This window comes from Narcine bancroftii, chromosome 8 (genome assembly GCF_036971445.1).
Source record: "Narcine bancroftii isolate sNarBan1 chromosome 8, sNarBan1.hap1, whole genome shotgun sequence".
In the NCBI taxonomy this organism is placed as follows: domain Eukaryota; kingdom Metazoa; phylum Chordata; class Chondrichthyes; order Torpediniformes; family Narcinidae; genus Narcine; species Narcine bancroftii.
This window is the reverse complement of record NC_091476.1, coordinates 27358245-27374784: the sequence shown is the minus strand read 5'-3', so window position 1 is coordinate 27374784 and position 16540 is coordinate 27358245. Positions and strand designations below refer to the sequence as shown.

At 36.4% G+C, this 16540-nt stretch overlaps 1 protein-coding gene across 4 annotated transcripts in view; it reads right to left on the bottom strand.

Moving 5' to 3' along the window:
- LOC138740537 (coagulation factor V-like) overlaps positions 1–16540 on the bottom strand; it is a 122319-nt gene that overhangs the window by 47522 nt on the left and 58257 nt on the right. For 2 of the 4 annotated variants that reach the window (XM_069893337.1, XM_069893338.1), the window contains one exon: positions 3995–4098. In XM_069893337.1, the coding sequence (XP_069749438.1) occupies positions 3995–4049 (55 nt within the window). In that variant the 5' untranslated portion in view covers positions 4050–4098. Of the gene's footprint in view, positions 1–3994; positions 4099–4614; positions 5044–16540 lie in introns of those variants that run through there. The other 2 variants (XM_069893336.1, XM_069893339.1) reach the window with 2 other exon arrangements.

The window sequence follows — 16540 nt, the reverse complement described above, 5'->3', positions numbered from 1 at the left end:
AGACAGGAATATGCGGATATTGTGGTACAGCTGAGTAGTATTAAGTAATTTAGTAAAGGTAAAAATTTGATTAAGTTTATACAATTCCTGATTAAAATTCTTGCATTGCTTTGATTTATTCCTCCTTGTGTGGTTATTAAATTGCATCCAATATCCCTTGTGAACACAAGTCAAAGCAGGAGACAAGAAGGACCTGTAGTGATAGAGTGCTACCACCAGGAGGAGTCAGAGATGGTGTGTGTTGCATCCAGGGAATGTTGCATCTTGGGAATGCTATTGCATCTTGGATAGATTGAAAATGGGTGCCTCCACATGGGGGTCTGGCATGTGGGTGTTCTGTCTTTAGTGTGTTTGCTTAATTAATAAATCTAGTTGTTTCTTTATTGTAATAAAAGGAACATCACAGGATCCAAGTAGTATTCTGTGTACTTCCTAATCCATGTAAGGGAAACCTTCAATATGCCAAATATTTATCTATGAACTTCAACTAAAGAAAATAATCTATTAGATATACACTTGGTATTGTGAGGATTGTGTAAGAAAGGAACTCAAAGAACTTAGATATTAGAAAAAAAACAGAAAAATAAACAATGAAGTATTATAAATGTTAGTGAAATACATTTCAAATAGCTGAGATACATAAAATTGCCTCAGAACTCAGAATTTCCCAGATATTTCCATTAATTTTTCTGTCAACAAGTCTTTCTGAGCTTTTTGGAACATGGCCATGAACTACTTCACAAATTATTCATTGTTTACAAGAAGAGCTTGGAGCTATCTTTCCACTTGGGCCATCACTGCAGAGCAATTGATTTATTGTCCAAGTTCAAGGAAAAGAGGAAAGACCTTAAAATTCACTTAAATCTTAGGACACTAGTTACCTTGGGACAAGGCACATGGAGTTAAACAATTCATGGCTAGGTAGTTCAAAAGGTCATTCTGTCTCATTATTTGTTTAGGTTTATCAGGATAATTGGATATAATCTTGTGACCAAACAAGGAGGAGATCTTTGGTTTATATGGAGAATGTCAAGAACTTCAAATTCTTGGATGTCAACATCTCTGAGGATCTTTCCTGGGACCTCCATGTTGATGCAATCATGAAGAAGGCTTGCCAGCAGCTATACTTCATGAGGAGTTTCAGCAGATTCAGTATGTCACCAAACACTCTTGAAAATTTCTACAGATAAACTGTGGAGTGCATTCTGTCTGGTTGCATCACAGTATAGTATGGAGGCACCAAAGTTTAAGACAGGAAAAAACTCATGAGGGTTGTTAACTTGGCCTGTGACATTCCAGGCACCAGACTTCACTCCACTGAGGACATCTACAAGAGGCAGTGTCTTAAAAAAACAGCCTCAATCCTCAAGGACCCCCCACCACCCAGGCCATGCCCTCTTCACTCTGGTACCATGTGGAAAAGGTACAGGAGCCTGAAGTCAAGAAACCAATGGAACAAGGTCAGCTTCTTCCCTGCTGCCATCAGATTTCTGAATGAACAATGAACTGCAGATATCACTTCTGATTCCAATATATTTTACAACGAATGGGACAGTTGCAATAAAAAATTAAGACACAATGATCAGATATCTTTAAGGGAAAATGAGCTTATCTTATATTTCTAAGCATTACTTATTTTGATTCTGATACCTCACTGCATTGCTATTTTCAAATTGAATTACTTCAAATTTTCCAAAATTGCTTGCTTCTGATAGGCAGATGTTAGCCAGTGTATTGGCTTGAGCATTGCAATCTGCCTCATTACCATGAACTGGGAGGTGAAATTAGTTAGTTTTCATCTCGTGATTAAAATTCAGTGATCACTCCTCAAGACAAGCATGTCAATGTGGCTTTGGGGTCAGAAACTGAGAGTAAGTTAAAAAAAAAACAAATTCTAGGCAACAATGCATAAACATGGGTTAACAAAACACAGATAACAACATCTGTGACATTTTTAAGCAGAGACCAAGGAAAGTATTTATGTTGTTTGTTATATTAATTTTTTTCTTGCTTCTCTGAGAGGAAACATTAGCTAATGGATTGACAGTAGAAGGAAACTTTTTTAATTTTCTTGGCAGAAGTTTTCATGGCAAGTTAGGACTCAAATTGAACCAAATCGAAGAGAGACGATGCAAGGTTTTAACTGAGGTCGGCTTCTGTGGCAATTTGAATCATGGTCAGGAACACATGGCTTTCTGTACCTCATTACAGGAAGGATGTAGAAGCAATGGAGAGGGTGCAGAGGAGATTTACCAGGATGTTGCCTGGATTGGAAAATATATGTTATGGCGCCATGTTATCAGAGCTAGGGCTTTTCTCTTTGGAGCGAAGAAGGATGAGAGGAGACTTAATGGAGGTCTATGAGATTATGAAAGGCATAGATAAGGTGGATAGCTAGTGCTTTTTCCCCCAGAGCAGAAGTAGCAAACACCAGTAAGGAAGGTTTGAGGAAGACATCAAAGGTAAGTTTTTTACAGAGAGTTTTAGGTGCCTGGAATGCATTTCCAGGGTGTTGGTGGAGGGTGGAACAATAGGGACATTTAAGAGTCTTGAGGACAGGCTCATGGATGCAAGAAAAATAGAGGGTTATGAGGTATAGATGGTTTAGAATTTACTTTAGATATATATAGGTCACCATAACATTGTGGTTGAAGGCCTTTACTGTGCTGTAATGTTCTATGTTAACTCTGGTCTTTCCTCCACAGTTATTTCCCTACCTACTGACTATTTCCAGAATATGTTGTATTTAAAAAAAAGGGTGGCACTGCCAGAGCAGCATTAATGGTTTTGTAATGGGGACGAAGATCAGGGAGAGTGGAGATACTGTGCTACTGTGAAGGGTTCAACTGTCCAGTCCTAATGTCAACATCTCCTTATAGGCTTTAGACGGCCTGTTAAAGGAACTGATGGTGCGGTGTTCTGAGTCCAAGATGGTGGCATCTGTGCTGGGAACAGCCATGAGGGTTGCAGACTCCAGGGAGCAGTGGACCAGAACAGGGCACCAGAAATGGGGAGAACATTGAGAAGATGAAGCAGAGGAGACACCCCTACAGGATGGCGACCATGGCAGCGGACCATCGAGGGGCTCAGCTGCTCTGGGTCTCACACAAGCTGCAGGGGGATTTATACACACACAAACGTGCGCATGTGTGCATGCAGAGGGGGAGGGAGGAAGAAGCAACGCACGATGAAAAGGTCTACTTTGAGAATGCAACTAATAGCAGACAAATCTGTCTGGTACCTTGAACTACAGTACAGGATTATCAGTTTGGGATTCAGGCTTATGTGGCTCAGCTACTTTTTTTCAGTCATGTGACTTAAAGATTCTGTTGTGGTAAGCCTCAGACATTTTCCTAAGAAGGGTGCTCGGGAAATGTTGGAAGGAATGTCACGCTTGGCCTTCTTTCTGAACGGACGGTTTTAGACTTTGATAGAACTAGGGTAAAGCTGTTCAACTTCAAAGTGTAAATGAGAGTGATCAGAGTTGGTGAGTTGCAGAGGGGATGGGGCCAGAGAAAATGAAGAAGAGGAAAACAAGTACATCAAATTAAAAAGTTAAAAATGTAAAGAGAATTCTATTAAAACAAAAAATATTCCTGACTGGAAACAAACCTTGCTTTATGTCTGAGAGTGATTTAATATAGCCAGTTATAATCATTCAGAATAATATTTTCTAATCCATAAAATTATAAAAAGATTTTTTTCACATTTTAATTAAATATATATAAAAAATAGTAAGTTGCTTGATGCCTTTAATTTAACAACATTTATACACTTTGGCCTAATTCCTTGACAGGAGGGCTATGAATCTGAGTGTAGATTGGTCTCAGCCTGGATTTAGCCCATCCAGCAACCAGTAATATATGTCCCACATCAATGCCCATCAAAGACCAAGGAATAGTTAATTGGACTGTTCCCTGGACCAACTCTGAAGAAGCAAATTGCTAATCTCGTCATACCATGTTGATTCTCCCCAGGTGAAAACATATCTTACCCATCCACGTGGGCTTTTCTTCTGGAATGAGAAATGAAGAATCTTTGTATTCCATAAAAACTGCTTTCCTGTATTGAGTGGTGGTTGTGGGAGTAAACTGTGACCTGCACAAAAGCAACATTTAAATATTTATTTCTATTCTCCTGGTAGGGTAAACCTGCATTCTTCATTACTTCTGATTAACCAATGTTTCTAAAAACAGCCCTCAAAGCCAAACAGCAAGGATAGACATTTCAGTTAGACTCCTGTCCCTCACCAGCCTGGGTTGATTGTATTTACTGATCATTGTACGAGTGCAGACCTGTATTTCTCCTGTTGTTCCATGCCTTTCATGAAAGCAATGCATAAATACAGCAAACAATTAACTACATCAAAAAAATAAATAACTCTACTTTCCTACCTTATTAAGCACTCTTTGGATGGGCAGAACAAAAATTTGAATGGAATGTCTCAACAAGTTATTAATCTAAACTCAGATATCCTTGCTCCTTCCCTAACTTCTTCGGGAAAAATGCTAAATACAATGACAACTGCCATCCCATCTGGTAGGTCTGTGATATTGGGAGTGTTGTATTGGTACACCATACTTAAATTACCTGAGAACAAACTTTATCACTTACCTCATGTTTTCAGTTCCAAGGAGATTGCTGTTCCTGTAGTCCCAGTTCACTTCCACTGCTGCAATGTAATGCTTCCTAATTGTCATTGATGAGTCCTTGACCAGGCAAGAGACCAACAGCACATAAAAAACCAATGCCTTCATTTCTGTGTTTGACAATTAATGCCTGCAAAAATGGTCTCACGAGTACCAGTTTCCCAGCCGTTTGCAAAAGGCAGCAATCACAGCTCATGGAACTTCGGAAGGAGTATGGAAAGTTAAACACCTTCCTCGAATAAAGCAAAACAACACCAGGAAGGCGAGTTAATGACAGGAACTTTTAAGGAACATTGGGTCAGCATTTTGGCATTGGTTCCAAATCCATAACATTTTCTAATTAACAGAATCATGCAGTTAACAGAATCATGTAATTAACAGAATTAATCAGGAAGTAACTTGAAGGGCACTACTTAGCTTCACTTCACTTGTTGTGAGGTAAAGTTGGGAGTATAAACACAGGAGTGTTTTCAAATGTCATTTGATAGTGAAACATGTAAGGAGATTTTGGAGCAAATACGTAAATGCGTGATCAAGGAAATTGGTTTTAAGAAAAATATCCTGGTGATGTTTTGCTTTCATCAAAGAATGACTTTAACATTTCAACTAACATTATGAGTGTCTCTCGTATCTGTTTTAATTCCAACTTAAGTTCATAGAATATTAATGTCAGTCAGACCACTAAAGGATGTTTTTGAACTTGAAATAGCAAATTGCCGACTTGCTTATCTACGTTTTCCATGCAAGTGTCATGCTGCAGAACAATAAAAGGAAAAGTAAATGTTGAACCTCTGAAATGAAGCAGAAAATGTTGGAAACACTTATCAGGTCAGGTAGTAATAGATTCTCTTCCAGTGGAGAGAGATACAGGATTACTTTTGTAATAATTCAATAGCCAAATATATGCAATTAGCCACCGTTCTTGTTTATGCTGGTAAGAAAGCAGAGTGATCCTATTGGTCCACAGTCAATGAATTAGATTTTTCATTCATCAGTAAATTGAATGGATTTTATCATCTCAAAATATCATAAAGCACAGATCTATTTTTGAATTTTATTTGATAGTAAATCAGGTAAGGAAACTTTGGAGCAGATACTTCTTCAAAGAAGTTAGTTTTGAGAGAAACAGATTTTTGGAGGGGAACTCTTTATATTCAAACCTTGGCTCCTAACAGTGACATTATTAATCTCAGAAGTGGTCAAGAGAATGAATCAGGTAAAGTGCCAGTTTCAATTTAGAAACATGTCCTTCCAGCCCATAAGCCCATGCTGTCCAAATACACCCATGTGACAAATTAACCTTCTAATTTTGTACTTATTTGGAATGTGGGAGGAAACCAGAGCACCTGGAGGAAACCCACACAGACCCAGGGGGAATGCACAAATTCTTTACAGACAGTGCCGGCTTCGAAACTGAATTGTTTACACTGTAATAGCGTGTTAACCCCTACACTAACTGTACCTCCCCCACACTCACCATTCTCAGAATGTTGCAGAACTGTAAGAAGAGAGAGGGAGAGAGGGGTGAATGCATGGAAGAATTTGAAAACAGATTGGAATTTTAAAATTAAAATATTGCAATTTATGATCTGGGTACAGGCTTGGATGATCTTAAGATGAAAGAGAAGAGAAAATGGAGATTTACAAGGAGTTCATTGGAATTAATGAGATGAAAGATAATTGGATTGAGGGTTTCAGCAAGAGATGAACTGAAGCAAAGATAATGTTGGCATGAAAATAGGTGGCCTTGACAATGGAAGGAATGTATGACTTTAAGTCATGCTAGGGTGAATCATTGTGCTATGATTATTGATAATCTGGTTCCATTTTAGAAAGAAAATTGCCAAGGGAAGGATAGATTTGACAATTACTGATGAGAATTTGCATGACCAATGGCAGACTTCTAAATGCATGAAAATATCTGGCAATTAGTTAGTTTAGAATGTGGAGCGATATGATGATAAGGTTTTCAGAAAAGGAAGAAGAGAAACATAAAGAGGAAAAAAAAACTTTGCATGTTGTTTATGGGAGGTAGATACATATGATGCCATAACCGTACATTGTTTCCAAAATCTGGACCCATTGAAGACAAAAGGCCAATTAGTTTTGTTTCTTATGGAAAGGATAGCGATGAAAATGTATTTTATTCACCTACTTATTTATTTCCATCTGTAGTGATCCCTATTATTATCAATGAAGGACATAATTAGTTCTGCAGGAAATGAATATAGAACCATAGAAAATTACAGCACAGAAACAGGCCCTTCTGTGCTTCTAGTCTATGTCAAACTATTTTTCTTCCTAGTCCCACTGACCTGCAACCAATTCATAGCTGGCTATTCCCCTCCCATCCATGTACCTGTCCAAATTCTTCTTAAATGTTAAAATTGAGCATGCCACTTCAGCTGGCATCTCATTTCACACTCTGTGTGAAGAAGTTCCCCCTTATGCTCCCCCTAAACCTTTCCCCTTTCACCCTTAACCCATATCCTTTAGTTTGTATCTCATCTACCCTCAGTGGAAAAAGCCTACCTACATTTACTCTGTCTATGCCCCTCATAATTTTGAATACCTCCATCAAATCTCCCCTCATTCTTCTATGCTCCATGGAAAAAAAGCCTAATCTGTTTAACCTTTCCCTGTAACTCAGTTCCTAAAGTCTGGGCAACAACTTCCCTGCACTCTTTCAATCTTGTTGATATCTTTCTTGTAGTTAGGTGACCAAAACTGCACATAATACTCTAAATATGACCTCACCAATGTCTTATACAACTTTACCATAACATCCTAACTCCTATGTTTGATACTTAGATTTATGTATGCCAAAAGTTTGCTTTACAACCCATGATGCCACTTTCAGGGAACTATGTATCTGTTTTCCCAGATTCCTTTGTTCTACCGCACTCCTCAGTGCCCTAGCAATGACCATGTATGTTCTTCTTTGGTATATCCTTCCAAAATGTAAGACCTTACACTTGTCTTCATTAAATTCCATCTGCCATTTTTCAGCCCATTTTTCCAGATAGTCCAAATCCCCCTGCATGCTTTGACAACCTTCCTCGTTGTCCACAACACCTCCAACTTTTGTGTCTGTGTTATTATGTATGCTACTGGGAAAACTAGTTCTTTATTATATACACATAATAATGAACACATTTTCCAGTAGGAAATGCATGTAGTTGGTGCAGGAAACAAAAAGGAGACCACGACAGAAGTCGGTTGCATTGTTGGTTCAAGCATAAATAAAGTTGTTTAAGCGTTAAACCATGCAAAGTTGTTCTTCTTCAAGGAACAAATATAACATGGTGACAGAAGTGTGTGAATAAGTAATAAAAAACAATAGTTCCTGTCATGGATAAGATAATTCCTCCCACAATGATGCAGTTTACCAGCAGTCTAACTGATCATTGGAAAAGCTTCAAACAGTGTTTCAACATTTATTTAGAGGCTGGTGGAGCTGGAGAAACTGATGAAAAATGTCCATTTTTTATATGCGATGGGTGAAGATGCCTTAGATATCTATAAAAGTTTTCACATTGTTGAGACAGCTTTCATGTTGGACACTTTTTTTTCATAACTTTATTTATTCGTTCAACAAAGTTATTACATACAATAAAAAATACATATTATGAATGATTAAAAAAAATTATATATAAAAAAAGAAGAAAAAAGAACCCCCCCTTCACCCTCTCAGCCAACTCTCTTTAGGAAAGCCAAAGAAAGAGAAAACAAAAACTGAAATATATTTACTAAAATCTAATCAAGGTAAATCTAAATGTAAATATTCTAAATATAAAGACCACTTATTAAAAAAAGAATAATTATCATGTAAAACATATCTGATTTTTTCCATTACTAAACAAGTTTTCATCTCATTATGCCATCTATTAATATCAATCACATTAGCATTTTTCCATGTATTTGCTATACATTTTTTTGCAACAGATAAAGCTAAATACAAGCAATCTGAAATTTGTCTAATCCCAAATCTTTTAAAGGATTCAACTCACCCAACAAAAATATTGTCGGATCCAGAGGTATTTTGATCTTATACAAATGTTCCAAAAACAACTGAATTGCTTTCCAAAAAAGATTGTATATGTACACATAACCAAACAGCATGAAAAAAAAGTTCCAACCAAATTACCACATCTAAAACAAGAATCTGATTCACTAAAACCATTTTTTTAAAAACTTTTCAGGTGTTAAATACAATTGATGTAAAAAATTGTAATTAACCATTGAATAATGAACATTTATCAATCTAGTAATACTATCATGACAGTTATCTAACCAATCATCCTCAAAAAAAGTAAAGTTAATATCCTTTTCCCATTTAATCTTAGATTTATTCCATCCCTTTTTTTCCATACTTTCCTGTATTATTTGGTACATCAATGAAATATATCCCTTTTGTGGTGCAGTCACAAGCTTTAATCCAACCAATAAAAGAAGGACCAAACTTAAATTTCTCTAAGACTTTAAATTTAGTCAATTCAGGTAAAATCATATCTCTACCAAATATTTGTTTTACTAGGGATCGAAGTTGATAATAAACAAATAAAGAATTCTCATTAATACCAAAATTTTCCCTCATTTGATTAAAGGATAAAAATTAACCTTCTTTAAAACAATTCCCCAAGTTTATTATACTTTTAGATTTCCAATGTAATAAATATTGATTATACATTGAAAAAGGAATAAGTTGGTTATTATATAATGGTGTTAAAGTCAGTAATTTACCCTTAGAATCTATCGTTCTATTTTTCCTCATCCATAACTTAATAAATGTTTTAGTATAGGCACATTATATTGTTGTAATAAATTTAAATTCCACCAAAATAAAAATTTATGTATTTCAAATTCAGAAATATTCGCCATCTCAATTTTAGCCCAACTAGGGGGCCGTTCCAAATCCAGTAATGAACTAATAAATTTAAATTGAGCTGCCTCATAATAATTTTGAAAATGTGGTTAAGCGTAATCCCCCTAATGCATATTTCCAGGTTAGCTTATTCAAAGCTACTCTGAGAAATTTACCCTTCCATAAAAATTCCCTAACAATTTTATTTAAATCTCGAAAAAAATTCTTATTAAGTAAACATGAAATTGACTGAAACAAATAATGTATACGTGGAAAAATATTCATTTTGATTGAATTTATTCTTCCAATTAAATTTATAGGAAGATCCTTCCACTTAATCAAATCAGCTTTGATCTTTTTCATTAACAGTACATAATTTAATTTATATAAAGATTGATAATCAACATCCACATTTATACCCAAATATTTAATTCAATCAGTCCACTTCAATTTAATAATATTCTTATAAACTGAATAATCTCCTTCACCTATCAGTAAAATTTCACTTTTTTCCCAATTAACTTTATATCCAGACAAAGATCCATATTGTATTAAACATTCCTTCAAGTGTAAAAGTGACTGAGCTGGTTTTGTTAAATACACCAGTACATCATCAGCAAATAAATTAATTTTATGCTCCTCATCTAAAACTCTCATACCTTGTAACTGTGTATTTTGTCGTATCAACTGTGCTATAGGTTCAATTACTAACACAATCAAAGCTGGAGACAAAAGACAACCTTGTCGAGTTGAACGAGTTAATTTAAAAGGTTCCGAGATCTGACCATTTGTCAATACCCTGGCTGTTGGTTTATTGTATAAAGCTTTAATCCAACCAATAAAAGAAGGACCAAATTTAAATTTCTCTAAGACTTTAAATAAAAAGTTCCACTCAACTCTGTAAAAAGCCTTTTCTGCATCAAGAGATATCACCATCGGATGGTCAGGGCACTGTCGATGTTTATTAATCAAACTAATCACTCGAAGAATATTATCTGAAGCATACCTTTTCTTTATGAAACCTGTTTGATCAACATGTATCAACTTAGGTAAAAAATTGGCTTATATGAAGACACCTTTAACAGATCTCTATCCTTCTTAGGAATTACAGTAATTAAGGCACTAGAGCATGATTTGGGTAAATCATAATGTTCCTTAATCTGTCGTAACACATCTCCAAACACTGTAGATAAATCATCATAAAATACCTTATAAAATTCAACCGAAAACCCATCATCACCAGGTGATTTTCCATTCGGCATTTCCAACATAGCCGATTTAATTTCTAAATTAGTAAAAGGAGCCTCCAGCTACAATATGTCTTCTCCTAGTACTGGTAATTTCAACACCGATAAAAAGGAGTCAATCAATCCGCTCCCCTGTTTTTCCTCAGAAGTATATAATTTCTTATAAAATGAATAAAACTCATCATTAATCTCACAAGGTTTGTAAGTAATAGTCGAATTTCGTCTGACTGCATTTATAACCCTTGATACCTGTTCTTTAACTATCATGCAAGTACCTTATGTGCTTTCTCACCCTATTCATAATACCGTTGTTTAGATCTATTAATCAAGCATTCAAATTGATAAGATTGCAATGTATTGTATTTCAATTTCAATCTAGATAACTCTATCTTCTGATTTTCTGTCGCAGCTCTCTGAAATTCCTTTTCTAATTCACCAATCTGTTTCTCTAATTCAAGACTCTCGGTCAAATAATTCTTTTTAACCTTAGAGGTATAACTAATTATTTGACCTCTCAAGTAAGCTTTCATATCATCCCACAATATAAATTTACTCTGAACGGAGTTAACTTTTTCTTCCAAAAAGAGATTAATTTGTTTTTTTAAAAAATTCAATAAATTCCACATTTTTTAACAACATCGTATTGAATCTCCAACGATAAGCTACACGAACTTTTTCAGAATTCTCATAAGTAAAATACAACAAAGAATGATCTGAAATTACCCTATTTTTATATTCTGCTTGCAGTATTTTCCCCTGTAAATCTGATTATACTAAAAAAAAATCAATTCTAGAAAAAGATTCATGTCTAAATGAATAAAAAGAAAAATCCTTCTCTGTTGGGTTAAGACATCGCCAAACGTCCACTAAATTAAAATCTTTCATCAAAGCTTGAATTTGAATTGCCATTTTAGATTTTTTAACATTTTCTGGAGATTTATCTAATAAAGATTCCAAAACACAATTAAAATCTCCTCCAACCAGAACATTTTCTTTAGCTTATCCCAAAAGCAAAAATGCATCTGAAATAAATGCTTCATCATCCACATTCGGTGCATAAATGTTAAGTAAAGTCCAAAATTCATTAAAAATCTTACAATTCAACTTAAGAATATGTCCTGCATTCATTTCCATTGATTGTAATTCAAAAGATAAATTTTTATGTATCAAAATTGCTACTCCCTTAGCTTTGGAATTAAATGAAGAAGAAAAAACATGTCCAACCCAATCCCTCTTCAATTTCATACTTTCTTTTTCATTCAAATGCATCTCCTGTAAAAAAGCAATATCAATCTTCATCTTTTTAATGTAAGTCAAAACTCACTTATGCTTGATTGGGTTGTTTAATCCCTGAACATTAAAGGTAGCAAATTTCAAATTCGACATATCTAAAACAATTGCTAGATACCAAAAATAACCACAAAATTAATAATAACAAAGAAAAAAAAGATTTTTTTTAATATATAGAACCCTCAAATTAAAATAATATTCGTTAATAAGAGAGAAAAAAACAACAAAAAAATTAAAACTACCGAAAGGTAGTACTCCCTAAAAAAACTGGGTGTGGATTACCCACTAGTGACTGATGACTAACAAAGAAGTTAGTGCAATCCCCTCCTCCCCAGCCAGCCAGTCAAAAATATTAACATATTACAAAAAAAAAATCAGCCTTGAAATTCCAGTCCAGATGGTGAACTTTTTCCATTCCATTCTTTCCATTTCTGCCATTTTGTTCATTTCCAAGTCCATCAGATTTTCTTTTAGGAGATAATGGTGGACTCTTTCTTTGTCCTCTGACATCTGGTAACGAATTAGCAAAAACCATTGCCTCATGCTCACTCTCAAAGAACTGAAACTGATAGTTTCCATAAAACACTTTCAACACACCAGGATAACGAAAAGCACATTTGTAACCTTTACGCCATAAAACATCTTTAACTGGATTAAATTCACGTTGGCATCTGATGATATCTTGACTCAAATCAGGATAGAAGAAAACTCTACTATTCTGAACAATCATTGGAGCTTGACTTTGTCTTGCACTTTGAACTGCAAATCGAAGAATTGTCTCTCTATCCAAACAATTCAAACAGCAAACTATCACAGCTCTTGGTGGCTGACCAGATAAGGGCAGTCTTCTTAAAGCTCTATGTGCTCTTTCAATACCAATCTGTCAGGAAAGGACTCTTCCCCCAACATCTGGGGAATGCAATTTTTTAAAAATTTGACGGGATCTTGATCTTCTATACCTTCTGGCAAACCCACAATTTTTACATTATTTCTTCTGCTTTGATTTTCCAAATAGTCCATTTTTTTTGTTAACTCTTTTTCCTGGGCTCCTAAATCTTTAACTGATTTTTCCACCTTTACTATTGTTTCTGTATTGGATCGTACCTGTTGTTTACATTCAGAAAAAGAAGCTTCAAATTTTTTGAAGTTTTCCCAATTTTCTTTAACATCTGCCTTAACCACAGTTAGATCTGAAATTATATCAGTATTCATTCAATGTGGTTCAATTGACCAGTAATAACATCCAAATAAGAAGCAATACCCTCAAACATCATGTAAACAGGCTGAAGTGCAGTTTGAAATGCAGGATCCGGTTTCATAATTTGTAACTCACTTTCTTCCAGCTCTTCTTCCATTTCCTGTGCAGTAGTAGAGTAAGGTAAGTCCTCTTCTTGTTGCTCTTCAAAAGGCAGCATTCTAGTCATTTTGCTGCAAGTTTGGACACCCAACGATGACACCCCAACTTCCTCAGGGGGTCGTCGCTGCTGTCCCCCTACAGACTATTTTTTTATAAAATTACGGAGTTCTCCGTAATTAACAGCACCACCCAAGGCCATAATCACTGCAGACTGCATGTCTGCCATCAGAATCTTTTTCCTCTGCGCTCCAGTCTCTTCCAACAGGAGAGTTCTTTGTAGCAAGCCTCCAGGCTCGTGCCCGACTTCTCGGGAGTGCGCTCCTTCCTCCGCAGAACGGGTTGAACCAGCGCCATCTTGAGACTGGTGAGTAACTGTTACCTTAGCTTTTGACTCCACCAGCGATCGTTGAAGCTTGGGGATCGCTGAAAACGGAGGCTGTTCCAGGTTGTATAGGCCCCAATTCCTCTGCACTTCGAAACTGTATTTTCTTTTGTAACTGAGACTTAGTTTTTTTTTAACATTAGCAGCCATAATGACTCACCAAAATATAAAACTGAAAATTAAAGTTTTAAAATTAAAAATAAAGGGTTAAAAAATGGGCATTTAAAAGTCTGACCAGAGAGGGCAGGGATTACACGTCTGATCTCTACGCCATCTTTCCACGCCCCCCCATGTTGGACACTGATGACTAAATTTGAGTATTGTGTTTAAAGTAAAAACATCATGCTTGAGAGATTTGTTTTTCTCCTGTGACCAGAAACAAGGTATGAGCTTTGACCAATACTTAGCTCAGCTTCACACACTGAGTAAGTCCTGTGAATTTGGAGATTTGAAAAACAAACTCATAAGAGACAGAATAGTTTGCAGAATCCCAGATAATGGGCATAGTGAAAGGTTGTGTGAGAAAGATTTGAGACTAGAAAAGGCTGTGAATATGTGTAGGGTAGCAGATACCACATAAGCACAAGCTAAGAAGCTGCACAGGTTAAACACAACAGTGCATGCAGTGAAAATAGATAAGCAGAGCAGCAGGAAAGCTCCAGCAAAGCAAAGTGGTAAACTCAAAGAGCAAATGTAGCAGGTGCAGAGATAGACATATTCCAAAGATGTGTCCTGCCTCTGGAAAGTCCTGCAATAAATGTGGGAAGAAGAATCATTTTGCAAAGTGCTACAAAGCTGGGGCTACCAAGAGAAAGGTGCACACAGTGGATGAAGTAATGAAGGAATTCTTCGTGGATTCACTACAAAATGGTGCTGATAAAATAGAATGGATCATTCCAGTGACTGTGAATGAGTCAGTAGTTCCATTTAAGCTCAACACTGGAGCCCAGGTAAATCTGTTATCTGTGGACAATGATAAGACCCTCACTGTAAAGAGCAAGATTTATCCAGTGAAATTAAAAGTGACAGGCTACACTGGAGAGAACATTTCAGTAAAAGCAGGCTGTATGGTGATCTTCAAACACAAAGGGCAGCATCTAAAGTCACAACTACTGATTGTAGAAAAGAGTGCAGCCAATATTAGGTCTGAGTGCATGTGAAGAGCTCAGACTGGTGAAAAGAGTTTTCATAGCGGCTTTACTGACCGAAGATGAGCACACAACACTCATGGAGGAGAATGAAGATGTCTTTGAGGGGCTTGGTTGTTTACCTGGTGTATACAAGATCTACGTAGATGAGATAGTGGCTCCTGTGTTTCATGCATGCAGGAAAGTTCCATTTCCACTTAGAGACAAACTTAAACAAGAGTAAGAATGCATGGAATGGATGAAAGTCATGCAGAAGATTGAAGAACCTACAGATTGGGTCATCGTGCAAAAGAAAAATGGAGCATTGCATATATGTCTAGACCCAAGAGATCTCAATAAAGCCATCAAGAGAGAGCATTTTAAATTACTGACACAGAACGATATCGTGTTCTGGTTTTCAGGTGTCAAGTGGTTTAGCAAGCTCAATGTGTCATCGGGGATTTGAGAGATGAAGCTCGATGAGGCAAGTTTGAGACTATGAACTTCCTTTGGCTACCATATGGGATCTTGTCCACACCAGAAATCTACCATAAAACTATCCACATGATCTTTGAAAATATAGCTGGAGTTGAGACCATGATGGATGACATTGTTTGGGGTCCACCAAGAATGAGCATGATACATGACTAAGGCAAGGGCTTGACATGACAAGGAATGTCAATTTGAAATTAAATAAAGAGAAATATGAGTTTGCCGTAAAGTCACTGACCTTCATAGGAAATGTCATATCTGAACAGGGAATGAAGCCTTATCCAAGAAAGACATCAGCCATTGAGAATTTTATGAGGTTCCAAAATAAAGAGGAGTTGAGAGACCTGGCTAAGTTCACCCTTCATCTGTCGACTGTGTCAGCAACACTTAGATCACTCCTTGAGCAGAAAAATGAGTTGATCTGGTCGCATGAGCAAGAAAAGTGCTCCTAGGCACTCAAAAAAGTCCTAACAGAAGAGCCTGTACTAAAATTTTATGATCCAGATAGGCATGCCAGGATCTTGGCTGATGCATCCCGATATGGCCTTGGAGCAGTTCTACTGCAGCAGCATGAGGACACGTAGCAACCTGTAGCCTATGCATCAAGGGTTTTAACAAGTGCAGAAGCCAACTATGCTCAGATAGAGAAAGAACTTCTTGCCAGAACTTGTGCATGTGAAAGGTTCCATCAATACATTTATGGCCAAGCTCTTGAAGTGGAAACAGACCATAAACCACTGGTCTCAATTATGTCCAAACTACTGAATGACTGTCCTATGAAAGTACAGCGTGTGTTGATAAGGCTGCAGAAATACGATGTGAAAATGATCTACATACCATGAAAATACATGTTTGCAGCTGATGCACTGTCTCCAGCATTTGACAAGAAAGAAAAGAGTGACCAAGAGGTTAATGCACAGATACAGGCCTATTTTGATATGATTATCACCTCATTTCCAGTATCCCAGGAGAGAACAGAGCAGATCAGGAAAGGAACAGAGACAGATGTATCAATGAATGAGCTCAAAGAAACAATACAGAAAGGATGGCCAGCAGCTAAAAATGACTGTCCAATAGGTATTTTGGAGGTGATGTACTGCCCAAGAATGAATCAAGACATAAGCCAGATCAC